The 13,434-nt window shown below is 49.8% G+C and overlaps 1 protein-coding gene across 2 annotated transcripts in view; it reads left to right on the plus strand.

Annotated features, from left to right (window-relative positions):
- Kcnab1 (potassium voltage-gated channel subfamily A regulatory beta subunit 1) overlaps window positions 1–13,434 on the plus strand; it is a 213,128-nt gene that overhangs the window by 144,003 nt on the left and 55,691 nt on the right. For both annotated transcript variants that reach the window (XM_042685522.1, XM_042685523.1), the window contains exon 2: window positions 717–760. In XM_042685522.1, the coding sequence (XP_042541456.1) occupies window positions 717–760 (44 nt within the window). The remainder of the gene's footprint in view (window positions 1–716; window positions 761–13,434) is intronic.

Here is a 13,434-nt window from a genome sequence, read left to right on the forward strand (position 1 = left end):
GGAACTTTCCTGTGATATTTTCTGTAGTCTTGTATTAAAAATAGAAAATGATTAAGATAGCCTTCAGGTTAACTTTGTATTTGTTCTTCCATTGGAAATAATACGCCATCTTAGAAGTCAGTTTGATAGTAAGTGGTTCCATAGTCATTCGCCAAAGGCATGCAGAGAGTCCTGGGTCTGTGGTGAATAATGGTAAAGAAGGCAAGGATTCTTGCTCTGAAAGAATTTACAATTTAGGAGAGAGGAGGTCAAGGAATATATGAATGGATGGATGGATGGATGTCTGTATGGATGGATAGATGGATGGATGAATGGATGTATGGATGGATGGATGGAGGATGGATGGATGGATGGATGGATGAATGGCTGGCTGGATGGATGGATAGATTGATGGATGGATGGATAGATGGATGAATGCATGAATGATGGATGATGAATGGATGGATGGATGGATAGATGGCTAGATGGATGAGTGCATAAGTACATTAATGAGAGACAATGTGGGATTGGAAAGCTGAGTTTGATGGGAGACCTTGAACTCTGTGCTTAGTCAGCACCTTGTTTGCTTCCTAGTGATGAAATGACTAAGGAGGAAAGACCCTCCCCACAGCCGGAGGCTCTGTCTGGGTGTGCTCTCTTCAAGGGGGGATGGTCAGAGACACGGGTGTAGTTTCAAGTGGAGAAAATAACTGTGTGTTGCTTTGTTTTTCTTCTAGGAATCTTGGGAAGTCAGGCCTCAGAGTTTCTTGCTTGGGTCTTGGTAAGTACTTGGGTGTGGCGTAGAGGTGGTCTGGAAGGTGGGAGGGTGAGGAAGGGCCAGGAAGAGGCGTGGGGCAGGGGAGGGAGCCGCCTGAGGTGAGAATTCCTGGCCAGCACCAGTGCAACTCCCTCCCCTACACTCCCTTTGTCTGTCCACACAGCCCTCTGCCTCTCTGGACAGAGGAGCCGTGGTGTTCATGGTGCACAGAAGGGCTTGGAGGAGGGGCTTCGCACCTCACTGAGCAAAAGGGACCGCATGTGCTCACTCACCCCTCCCTCAGTCCACTGCAATTGCCCACCCATCACGTTCCTGCCGTCTAACCTCTGGTACTGTTATATACGTTATTTGCTTTTTATATCCTGCCTTACATTCTTAGGGGGGAGTAAAGTGAGCTAAATACATACTTATATACATTTATATATAATTAATTAAATGCAAATTATTTTTCATAGGGCCTGGGGTAATGTACTTGCCTTTCATTGGCTAGACCCTGGGTTTCATCTCCAGCACCACACCAAAAATTTATTTGTTCTAGAAAATGCAAATATTTAAAGAACAGTGAACAGACACGACGATTTTGAAAGAGCGAGGAGGAATCCAAAATAGTGTTGTCTGGGTAGGAGACATGCGAGCGCACAGAGCGTTCAGCCGTTCTCCAGACACCGGGGTTTAGGCCATTCAGCACCACCTCCCCCCCCACCCCTGCAGGTGCCCAGGACTGAGCCATCGGCTAAGAGAGTCCAAACCAGTGCAGGAGATGAGGATGTGCTGAGAAGTCTCCCCTTCACACAGGAAACCCAGATTTCCTCCTGCACGTTATGTGAGATGAGAGATAAAGAGATAAAGTCCAGGGTGACACTAAAACTGTTTGAGCAGAAGAGAAAATGGATGTGACATTGATCGAGATGTGTGTACTCACAAGCTGACACACTGAATTGAGAGCCCTCTGTACATTACTTACACACAATCAAAACAGATAAGCTGACACAAGAAGTTGGAATACCTAGTGGATGAGATGTGGAAGGAGGGAAGAGAGCTTTAGGGAGGTAGGGGACTGGGAGATGACTTTTGGATATATTAAGAAAACAGAAAAGGTTGTCAAGTAAGTCAATGGACTTTTTTAAAGAAGCAATGTTGGTTGGATCCAGAAACTCTGGGTCCATTAGCACAGGGATGCTTTCTAAACCATGACACACTAAGATGAGATCTCATAGAAGTAAGTGGAAAGCTGAGGAACGTGAGCCAAAAATTGAGAAAATGATGAGGATTCAGCCAAACAGCAGGGAGGAGGCCACCCATCTGCTGACAGCTGCTGGTTAAGTCCGGGAAGATGCAGGCCCGGAACTGGCTGTCAGGGTTAGGAACGTGGAGGCGCTGAGGACTTTGAGCAGATGGGTTTCAGTGGAGAAGCAGAGCACAGAGCTGGATGGGCTCAAGGGAGAATGGAAGGAAAAGCTCGAGGCAGCTCTTCTGATGATCACGTGAGAGAGAGCCCTGAGCAGGCCGGGTGCTCAGAGAAGTTCCCTCCACGTGTCAAAGCAACTTCCCGTGTATATGCTGATGGAGGGGGAATCTTTTCAAGAAGGAAAAAGGTGACTATCTGGGGTGATTTCTCCAGGGTACAGGAGAAGGTAGCAAGGCAGATGGCAGTGCCATGGTTTTGAACAAAGCCAGTGGGGATGGAGGGTGGCGGTGACCACACAGGGTCCTTGTTGAGCTGTCCTGTTGCTGCTGTACTCTCACTGGAAATCAGAGACGAGGTCAGCAGCTATGATGCAGAAGCACTGTGGTATTGGACGTCTGAAGAGGGGAGCAGAGGCTGAATGGCCCAGGGAGTGTGCCCTGTGGCAGGAGACCATCCCATCTTCTCCAGCCCTGATCAGCTACGCAGGCTCAGGAGAGGTTTCAAGAAGAAGGAGAGGGAGACAAAGTTGAGAGTTTCTATAAGGCAGTTAGTATGGCGATGGCCTTTGGAATTTCACTGAGGAGGGAGAAAAATAAAGAGTGGAGCCAGAAGCTAAAACGAGAAAGCCAGAGCTGGTAAGAAGTAGTTAGGATCAATAAAGGATCCATCCCAGAGGGCTGGAGGCGGGCGCGGGGGGAGGGGGTAGGAGGAGGGAGAAGGGATACTGGAAGGGAGAGGGAGATGTCTGACGTGGATGATGGGGGAGGTTGGGTGACTGGCAGTGACAAGTCGAAGGGTGTCTGTGGGCGTCTGTGATGCAGGCTGTACTGAAGATGAGGGGCAGAGAAGGGGAGGTCGAGGAACTGGCAGGTGGGGTGCCTGCAGGTAGGGTACAAGAAAGGGCCATCTTCGGCGTCACCGAACCCCACCGCGAGCACAGTGCCTGAGAGTGACCACCAACAGGAGACAGAATGTTCCAAGAGAGGAGGTAGGGATCAAAGAGAGGAAGTGAGGTTCAAAGCCGGTGTGTGTGGGAGAGCTATCTCATGACATTGACAACCGTCAGACTCTTCCCCCCATGACTCGGGGTTCACTGTGAGTCCAAGACAATGTCACTCCCATTTCATTCATGGTTCTGTTCTTATTTGAAAACCCCTTGAGATTCATTAGCAGGGAATAACCTGACCCTGAGTTGTGGTTCTTCTTTCGTTTTCTTTTTATTTTTAAGAATGTGTAATCATTTGCTATTTATTGCTGAAAGAAAATGAAAAGACAGCATGCATTGATAAAAACATAAAGTAAGAATATAGTGGAAAAAATCATTGGCTAGCCATCTTTGGGTTGATTCTGAGTCAATCAATCAAAAGCCTCTATGACTAGAGCAAATTCCGAGGCCTGCGGAATTCTATGGGTGAAAGAGTCTCCAAAGACTGCAGCTCGGTTGTTTGTTTTGTTTGTTTCTTTTCGAAAGCCAAGGTTTGTATGCTGTGTGGGTGTTTTTGTGAACTCTGAAGCAGACTTGATTCTGAAACAACTAGCTCTTATTTAAGCTGCCTGTTCCTCTGAGAGCCTGAACACTCGTGATAAGATGCTTCGTGAAAAGCTGGAGGAGCAAGGCCTTCATTGAGAACAGGGAACAAAGCTTGACAGCCTAAATAGGCACCTTGGAGAGCTCCTCTGAGCAGCCTGGGTGAGGCAGTGGAGACTGAACGCCCAGAGAGAGCCATGCACCTGTCTTAGGTAATTCTGCATGTTCCGTAGACCCCAGCTGTTGGAAGCAGGTAACACTGGACTGGCTGCCCCTGGATTGGGTGTCAGTGCAGTCATGACCCAAGTTCAATGAAGGCGTCAGAAATTAGCAATTAAAACTCACACATTGTGCAAGGCCTCTGCACTTCTGATCATATAAAATAATATTCATCAAAATGAAAATAAAAACTCCCAGGCAACCCAGCCACTGGGGTCTTGTGCCTGTCAGCTTAGCTATTCAAGAAGCTAAGATCTGAGAATCAAGGTACAAAGTCAGCCCAGGCAGGAAAGTCTGAGAGAACCTTATCTCCAATAAAACACCATAAATAAATGAGTAAATAAAGCCAGACAGGAGCTGTGGCTTGAGCAAAATAAGCTCGGGACAGCAACTAGGTTTTGAGTCCCCGCCCTAGGAACAGCATCAATAAACAAATACATAAATAAATGAACCCTGCAGCAGTCAAGATCGCACAGTTGTAAATACTTTGAAGGTCATAATAAAAGCTAACAGTTTGGGTGTTCTTTGCTACCAGAGAAAGAGCAGCTAGGAGAGCCTTACCCTGCCAAGTTGTCTCTGCAAGCAGGTGCAGAAAGGTGAAATAATTTGAGAGTGAGCTGATTATATTTCTGAAGAAATGCAGCTGTACCAAGGGAGCAGGGGAAGCAGCCAGCCCCATGTGTGTGTGGCCATAGCCAGGTTGCTGTGAATGCTCAGGGCCTGCTACAAGCAACCTGCGCAGTCAAAGAAACTGGCAGGGAGAGAAACACCCTAGAGTTGAGCCCCAGTCATTTCCTCCTCTCTGTGGGAAGGGAGAGTAGGATTTGTGTGTACTTTCACTGCTAAGGACACGTGTGTGCAGGAGGCTCTGTGCTGGTTCTGGGAGAATGCTGAGATGAGACAGGGAGCAGCCACTCTGTTCACTCGTGGGGTGATGAACTGAGTGGTACTGCAGGCGACTCTCACTGCTGTAAGAGGCACAGGGAAGCCAGGTGGGGAAAGGCTCTTGGGGACTTTGGGAGAGCCCCACAGCTAGGCACAGCTGGCAGGAAGGAGTCAGGGGCAGAAGGAGAGGAACATTCTGGAGAGCCAGGAAGGAGGGAGGGAGACCCCATGGGGTGGGCTGGGGGGCTTATCATGAGCATAGGGTGGAGCCAGTGCCCAGAGTTCGGTGAGGCTGGAGTAAGCCGGCCTGGGCCAGCACCCTGGTTTGCCTAGCAGAGGCATCTAGCTCTTAGCCGCATACCAAGCTCCAAGATCCGATCTTGGGAAAGGCTGAGAGGTTGAGGCAGAGCCAAGCGTCATCCATTCCTCCTCCCTCCTCGTTCAGTTTCCAGCAAAGCAGCTACTCTAGCTCTCCCCAGACTATATTTTTTTGCAGAAGCTTCATGGTGTAACACAACTAAGCAGGAAGCAATCTCCCACTCTCTGTCCTACACCGCCCCAACTCCCTGGGCCAGGGTTCACCCTTTGTGTCGGGATGTGTCCGTGCTGCTTTATGTGTTCAGGGAGTTGATGTGTGTGCTGGTGACAACATCACACATAGAAGTATAGTCCTGCCACCTGGATCCCCTTTGTTCTGCCTGTTTATCTTCCTCCCACCAACTTCTAGAAACTTCTTGTCATGTAAGGGTCCCCATAGATTTTTCAGAGTCATCTGTCTGGACCCATGACCCATGACCAGAGTCCCAGGCCAAGTGCTTGTGCTTGAACATGCCACTGATGTTCCTCCACCTCTTCCCCTGGGTTGAGAATACATTTCTCTACAGGGCATTGTGCCACCAGCTGTGGGTGGGTGCCCTGTGCCAGAATAGGAGTTGTAAACCTCCTGCTTCTGCTTGTGAAGAAGCCCTGGGAGCCTTGGATGGGAGCAGGGTGTGATCGAGTGTGTCAGAGTCAGGCAGTGACATGAAGGTGACATCAGCGGGGATGGATTGTGACCAGACGGTGACTGGCGGCGTGGAAAGCACAGAGGCAAGTGGTGATTGATTGTTCAGGACTGACACCCTGAGATGCCCTCAGGGGCAGAGGAAGATGCCTAGGTTCCTGGCATGAGCCTGGGTACAGCCGAGCTGGAAGCTTGGAAGAAATGCAGTGAAGAGCACGCAGGAGCATTGTCGGCTGAGGGCTTCCATCTCCTGACAGCTAAAGAACACGAGGTGTGCTGGGGGATGGGGGAGGTTCCAGGCTGGAACTTCAGCCTGGGAACATCCAAGGTGACCCCACGGCGGTCGTGAGGTCATCTGGATACAAAGGACAGGCATATGGGGACAGGTCCAGGACAACTGTCCTTCCTGTGAGACCTGCCTTCTAGTGTTCTTGTGCTAGGAGAACAGGTCCTTAAATATTTAACATGAAGGTATTATTTCTAATGGCATCCCGTCTTTCCCGTTTCTGTTGCTAAGGCTACTGTAAACCAGCCACCTTACCTCCTGTTATAACAATAGAGATGAGTGTTTACAAAATGCATCCAGACACTTGAGAGGCCGTTCTAATGGTGCAATTTCTTCCCCTAAAGATTTGAACAGTTTCTCTGCATAATGCAAACAGAGTGAGTTATCTGAAGACCTAAATACCTGCAGGATTTAAGTGGCGCATGAATATTAAACATGTAACAAGAGAATTTCAGGCTTGTCACTTTTCATGGAAAGCCTAATAAGCAAATACCATGGTGCAAACATAAGGACTTTTACTTTTTGCAAAACAGGATTTTCAGTGGGGATTTCATGGGTAAAACACTTCTTCAGAACTGCTGGCAGCTTTACTGTCAGAATGACCAGTAACCCCAGCCACACCCCCTTGCTCACAGAACCTGCTAGGGAAGAAGCTGCAGGAGCTTCGTGTCCCTTCCCGGAGCCATCTATGAAGGACTACAGTCGAGAGCTACTCCAAGCGAGAGATGGCTTTACCCCACCCAAACTGGCATTCTGGGAGCGAGGAAAGGGAATGCTCATGAGAAATGTAAAGAATGCTTATATAAAGCAAGGGAGGCAAAGCTAGCTCACACAGACAGGTAACCATCATGAAGAGCTGCGAGGAAAAAAGATCCCTGTGCCCTGGAAACCTTCGCTTCTTACTTCAGCTCATCAGAGCTGTCACTCTGTCCACAGTAGCCGAGGTTAAAAATGAAAATTCTCCCAGCCTTCTCTGTAGCCTAAGGTGAGTCAGTTCACCAGATTCAATGTCCTGAAAATCCCAGAGTCCACCACGCTCTCCCATTCATTCCTGCCCGAGGGGGCGGCACAAAGGTGGGGCGATTCTGTGCTGGGGACATGGGAGGAGGGACACTGGGGTGCCTGCCTGCCTCACAGAGCCCAGAGGGCCCTGGCTCCCAGGCTGGAGCCCTGCCTGGGCTACATGCTCCCTGCATTATTCAGTATTGGCTTTCTGAGGCCGGTTTTGTTTCCTGTTAGAGCGCATGTCTAGACCGAGAAGACAGTCGATCAATGTTCATTTATGAAATGGAAGAATGGACGAATGATGGGAGAACGAATGGGAGAACCCTGAGGGACTGTGGAAGTACATTCAACAGCTCCCTGCAGCGGGCGGTCACAGGGCTTTCTGGAGGGACCCAGAGCACACGCAGGGGAGGGAGCCTGCGGCCAAGCACAGAGCCTTGGAGCAGCCAGTGTGCGAGTGACGCAGCAGGGAGGTGGAGGTACAAGACAGACACAGAACCGAGGATATAACTACTCTTTGCGAGGATAAGCTGATGGAAGTGGCCAGGTGTTAAGCTGTACGTAGGAATCTGTCAGCTGAAGGAAATAAAATCACAGGTGTTTCTTTGTGTTGGATTTCTGGCTCCCGCGCAGGTCTAGGCTGGATCGATGTTTTCGTAAAGTGCGGGCCAGGGGCTTCCTGTGGGTTCTCTTCTCCATTGCACCTCGCAGTGAGGCCCTTGGGTCCTGTCCTGGACCGTGGCTGCCCGTCGGCAGCTGCAGGAAATTCTCTGTTGCCATCCTGCACGGCTCCCTCTGGCCGGGCTCTGAGGGAGTAGAGAGGCCTCAATCCTTTCTCAATTATTTCTTAAATGAATTGATAACTAAATTCAAGAGGAGTATAGGAACCTGAATTAGCAAGACCACGAGTGGGAGCCATGGGAGATAGAAAATGATGAGAGACGAGCTCAGAGCACAGACAGAAACAAGGCCACACCCCCAAGCCAGGGCCTGATTCCGTCTGCTCAGGCATGGAAGCTGTAGGAACATTTCTGTTGGCCAGCTGCCTTTTAGAAGGCTCATTCCAGCCCCAGTGGTGGTGGGGGGGTGGGGGGACTGGAAACTGAGGCAGGGAGATGGACTTGGTGACTAAAAGCGTCTCACTTTTACAGGAGATCAAAGGTGACAGCTTAGGACCAGGCCACTAGGAGCCCAGGGTGCCACACCTGTGAGCAGGCGCAGAGCCAATGCAGAATGCTTGTTAGGGTCTGGAGTAAAGGTGATTTGAGCAAATTGACAAAATCAGGTGACGAAGATTAACATGGAAATGCTTTTAAGGCATAAAATAACAGCTCAGGGAAAAGCTACCATAGATGACATACGAGTTTCTAAATATATTCTTTAAAAGAAAAGACAAAGATACACGGGAAATAGAAAAAAAAATGAGCAAAGAAAATTCAGGTAACTATGGGGAAAAAGTGGAATTGGGATGTACAATGAATTATGAAATCAAGATCAAATCGGATTTAAAGGCCAGACAAGGCCCAGGAGCAGTGCAGCAGCTCACACCTGTAATCAGCATGGCTTGGGAGACTAAGACCGAGAGGACCATGGTTTAAGTCTAACCCAGACAAAAGCTCACAGAACTCTACCTCAGTGAAGAGAGCTGGGCATGGCAGCTCATGCCTGTCATCCTAGCTATGCAGGAGGTGCAAAGTAGGAGACTCATAGTCCAGGTAGGTCCAGGCAAGAGAAGAGAGAGGAGGGGAGGAGAGGGGAGGGGAGAGGAGAAAAGGGTAGGAAAGGGAAGGGAAGGAGACACCCTACCTGAGATAGTAATGGTGTAGAGTCATCACGCAGCAGTATAGTGTTTGTCTGGCAAATAATAGACCCTGAGTGCAAACTGAGTTCACAAAATAAATTAAAAAAAAAAAAAAGCATTGAGTAAGAGGCTAGGAGTTACTGATGGAATGAGGTCCCGGAGGAAGGGCAAAGTGTGGGGTCCAGAGATGGGAGACATGCCTGAAACAGTAGGCTGCCTTCGTTTATGGAGCCTTTGAAGCAGCCTCTGACAGGAGAACTTGAGAGCGAGTGTTTTATTGAGAGAGGATGTTTAAAACTCAGCAGAGACACGTGTGGACAATGCAGAGTTCATCCCCAGAGCTGTCAACAGTCCGTGGGGAGGCAGGGCAGGGGAGAGGCACACACCCCCCCAACAGAGGATGGATGTGGGATCCTCTGGTGGCAGGAGAGCAAGGGAAAGAGTCAGGACAGCGATCCTCCATGCACGGGGAGCTGGGGATGGCCGTAGGAAGTAGAGCGCATTGACAGATGTCAGCTTCTATTTTCCCAGTGACCAGGACATGCTGCTTCCTGCTGAGGTAGAGGTGAGCAGGTGAACAGGCTGCAGCACACTGGGGGGGAATAATTAGAACATAAGACTGGTGACCTGAGGTGGATGGGCATTATGGGGGAAGGTCACCAGGGTGTCGGTCCTGCAGTCAGTGATTTTACCCAACACAGCTCCTCCATCTTGGTTGAAGGTGACAAGCCAAAGGCAGGCACCCTAAGACAGCGGAGCAAAGACTGGGGCAAGCGAACCTCGTTTCTCAATGGTGAGCTGCACCATCTAACCAGCCGGACTTCCTGGCTAAGGAAGGAAGTGAGAAGAGAAAATACAGGTAGATGGGAGGAAGAGAAGAGTCTGAGGTGCGCAAGAAATGGCAGCATGTGGAGGCTGATGCCCAGGTTTTCAGTATGGGAAGAGGGATAAGGCCCAGTGCCACCCAATTTTGCATTAAGTTCTAATTGTTTTGGGCTTATGGTATTCCCACCCCATCGTGTCTTTCCCCTCTCCCCCTCCCCCATGGTCATGGGGCTTGAATCCCAGGGTCTGGGCACTGCCTCTGAGCTCGTTTGCTCTACCCCCCGAGCCACACCTCCACTTCCAGTTTTCTGGTGGTTCATGGGAGATAAGAGTCTCATTTCCTGTCCCCAGCTGGCTTTGAACCGCGATCCTCAGATCTCAGCCTCCTGAGTAGCTGGGATGACAGGCGTGAGCCACCGGTGTCCGGCTCACAGCACTTTTACATTGAAGTTTACCCTTGGGAGTTGCAGTGTCTAGGGTGGGCCTGGTGTCAGTTCTTGGCCAGTGTGACACAGCTAGGATCTCTCATCACAGGGACAGGCAGCCTCTATATCTATCGCTGACGGCATGAAGAGGGCGGCATGCTCTCCATCACCTCTGCTAAGAGAAGGACACATGAGGCTTATCTTCAAAAGGCATACCTGTTTGGCTTTTGACTGCGTTTTGTATTTTACTTGAACATGGGGACGATACTCAGGGACCCCTGTTGAGGGAAAACTAAGAGTAGCTTATGGTACCTGGCAGCCCAGTCCCAGCTGGACTGCAGTCAGCCTTCCAGCTCTCTATGTGCCTTCCTCCTGCACCTGAGAAGTTGCCACTGGCTCCATCCAGCCAATGCACCTCACTTTGACCCTACCCACCCTTCTGGGATGGGTGCCCGGACCCCATCCACCTTCCTGGGATCGGTGCCCTGTAGCGTTGACCCACATCAGGAGGTGGCTGAAGCTCATTTTTTCAAACCATTTTTTTTTTATTATTTCCACTAAGTGACTTTTTACTACAGTCATTTACGGCCACTAGGAGTTTTGCAGGTTAATAGTACTCATAAAATGAAGGAGAAAACACCAAGGAGAGAATCTTGAAGGAATAGTATAAAGTCTTCAGTCAAAATAAAGACCCTGCAAGGACTTAACAGCCTTCAGTGTGATGTCACGGTCACCTTCAGCCTTCATGTTGTCCAGAGCTACCCCAGTGGGAGCGCCCCTCCTCCCCAATTCCCACCCCACCCCTCCCTCCAATGTGAACCACACCTCAGCCATCTGATTGTGCATGTGTGCTGGTGACTGGTTCATGCCTTCATATATGTGTTTAGATTTCAGATCTAATTTCCCCAGAGGAGAGGACGTTTGTGCCTTTTGCCTCTGGGAGCCCAACTTACTTGATACGTTTCTCCAGGTTCATCCATTTCACACAGGGAGATATTTAAAAGTACTCCATCCTCCACTCAGGTGCACCAGAGTCCCGGGTGTGCTGTGCATCTGTTCTCAGGTGGTTGTGTCCCATGGATTACCCCCCTACCCTGTCCCAGACCCCGTGGAGGAAGCGGGAACCTCCGGGGTCAGAGCCCAGGGAGAGGTTCAGGACTTCGAACCTCCCTTCCCCGGGAGCTGGGGACGGGCTGTAGAAAGGAGAGAGTGTTGCCAGTCTGTCAACTTGTATTTTCCCAGTGGCTCGGGATGTGCTGCTTTCTACTGAGGTTAAGCAAACGAGGCCGGATGTGCACACTGTGCAGAAAATAATTAGAAAACACAAGGCTGGTGACGTCAGTTGGGTGAACGTTACGGAAGAGGGGTTCTGGTGTGTCAGTCCTGGACTAGCAGCTCCAGACGGCTTCCGGCGGGGCCCACCTATTTGCTTGCTCATCAGCAGCCAAGCCAGACATGGGACCTGAGCCTGAGCCCTGAAGGCATGCTGGAGCCCGGGAACCAGGGACTGAGGCCAGTGTCCTTCCAGTTACCCAGCCTCCCTCGAAGCAAGGGAAATGGTTTGTGTGTTCTACTTTGCTGTGGTTCCTGATTAAAATGTAGGAATTTTCAGCATTCTTTTAGATGCTTTGCTCTATTTATAACTCTCCATGTGTTGCTTCACAATAACCCATGATCAATGAAAAGGTCTTCCAGAGCTCTGTTCAGTTGAGTCTGTTGATAGAACTGAGACATTCTAACATGACTTTGGCTTTCCCTGAAGGCTCTAGAAGAGCCATTCATCTTCTGCGGTGCCTCTGCTGGCTCTGATAGTGTCTCTGTGGCAGTAGGAACATCAGGTGAGCAGGCTGTGCACACCGTATACACTACTGAAACCACCGGAGCCTGCCTGTAGACTCACATTCACTCATGCCTGACTCACTTCCTGGCCCCACCACCCTCCAGAAAACAAACTGAGACCAAGAGTGCTCACGAGGTTCAGGTGTTAGAACCTCTATAAAGCATGCATCGCAGTGCCTGGCCCAGTGTAAGGCCTCGCAAAAACAAAAGCACCGGCCAGCATCATCGCCGGCAGCCCCTTTGACCTCAGTGCTGCACACTGGATGGAGGTGCCGTCAAGTTTGTCGATGTGATCCAGGTCCCCAAGGTGAGCTAATTAACTGTCCACGGATCTACTTTCAGATGTCTGAAAGGACTTCAGGTATCTGAAAGAAAATACGTTGTTGGAGAGTAAAAACAATTTCAGAACACACCTCTCCCAAGCCATGTAAACCTGAACTCCCTTCGAGTTAGAAAGGCAATGGGGAGAGGACAGGCAGAACCCCGTCCTGAGGAATGAGACAGAGAGCGGCAAGCCAGACCCTTTGTTCTCCCCACAGTGCTGTCACCTTCCTGGATTGTCTCCTAGTGGGTGGCCCCTGAGCTCCTGACCAATCACAAAAGGGGAACCAGCCACCTGGTTACCTGGATCTCCCTCCCTGCCTTCCTGGCTTCCACAGCCAGAGCCCCAGCACTGTCAGGAGCAGAAACAATACAGGCCATCACTGCCCTCAGACGGCAGAGGCGGTGTTAGCCTACTGTGCTCGCCCAGATCACCCTTCCCGCCTCCCTCCAGAATGTTCTCTCAATGTACATTTGGCGAAAGAAAACCCAAAGACCACCCATAGATTCATCTTGATTAACTGGTTCCCAAGCAATAAATTCATAGGAAGAGCATCTTCAGGCAATAAGTAGGTCCACTGAACATTTCCTCTCTGTGGACCACTTTTCCTCCTGCTGCTCTCGAATCCACTCCATTCATAAAACACTGCATCGCCCTCCCCCCTCCTGGCCACCCCACACACACACCTGTATGGCAGGATCCCTACTCTCTCTGGAGGTGCAGAGTGCATACTGAGGTTAGTAGACTCTATGTTTAAGAACAAGCCAAAGTACTGGTGAAATGCAAATGCATTTATATTCTCTGATATCGGTTTAACTAAAATTATGGATAGTTTTCCATGCCATGATTTCAGAAATTTCACTCCAGCTCCATACAATCAAGACCGTGTGGTGATCATTGTGTCGCCTTGAGGTCAAAGCTTTTCTGAGAAACCCGGGTGTTTAGCATGGGAAGCTGTCTCCAGCCCAGTCTGTGCTCAGCTGCTCCAGGCTTCCCTGGTACCATAATTAAGTTTTTGCTATCATGTGTTGTCTTGAGGCAGAATGGCTATATGGATTTCAGATTGAATGGCATCTTCTTTTTTACATGTATTCTCATTATCATTAAGTAGTTGAGCAGAGTGGTTTCCAT

Source organism: Dipodomys spectabilis, unplaced genomic scaffold (assembly GCF_019054845.1).
Source record: "Dipodomys spectabilis isolate Male_0828 unplaced genomic scaffold, ASM1905484v1 ptg000095l, whole genome shotgun sequence".
Classification (NCBI taxonomy): Eukaryota; Metazoa; Chordata; class Mammalia; order Rodentia; family Heteromyidae; genus Dipodomys; species Dipodomys spectabilis.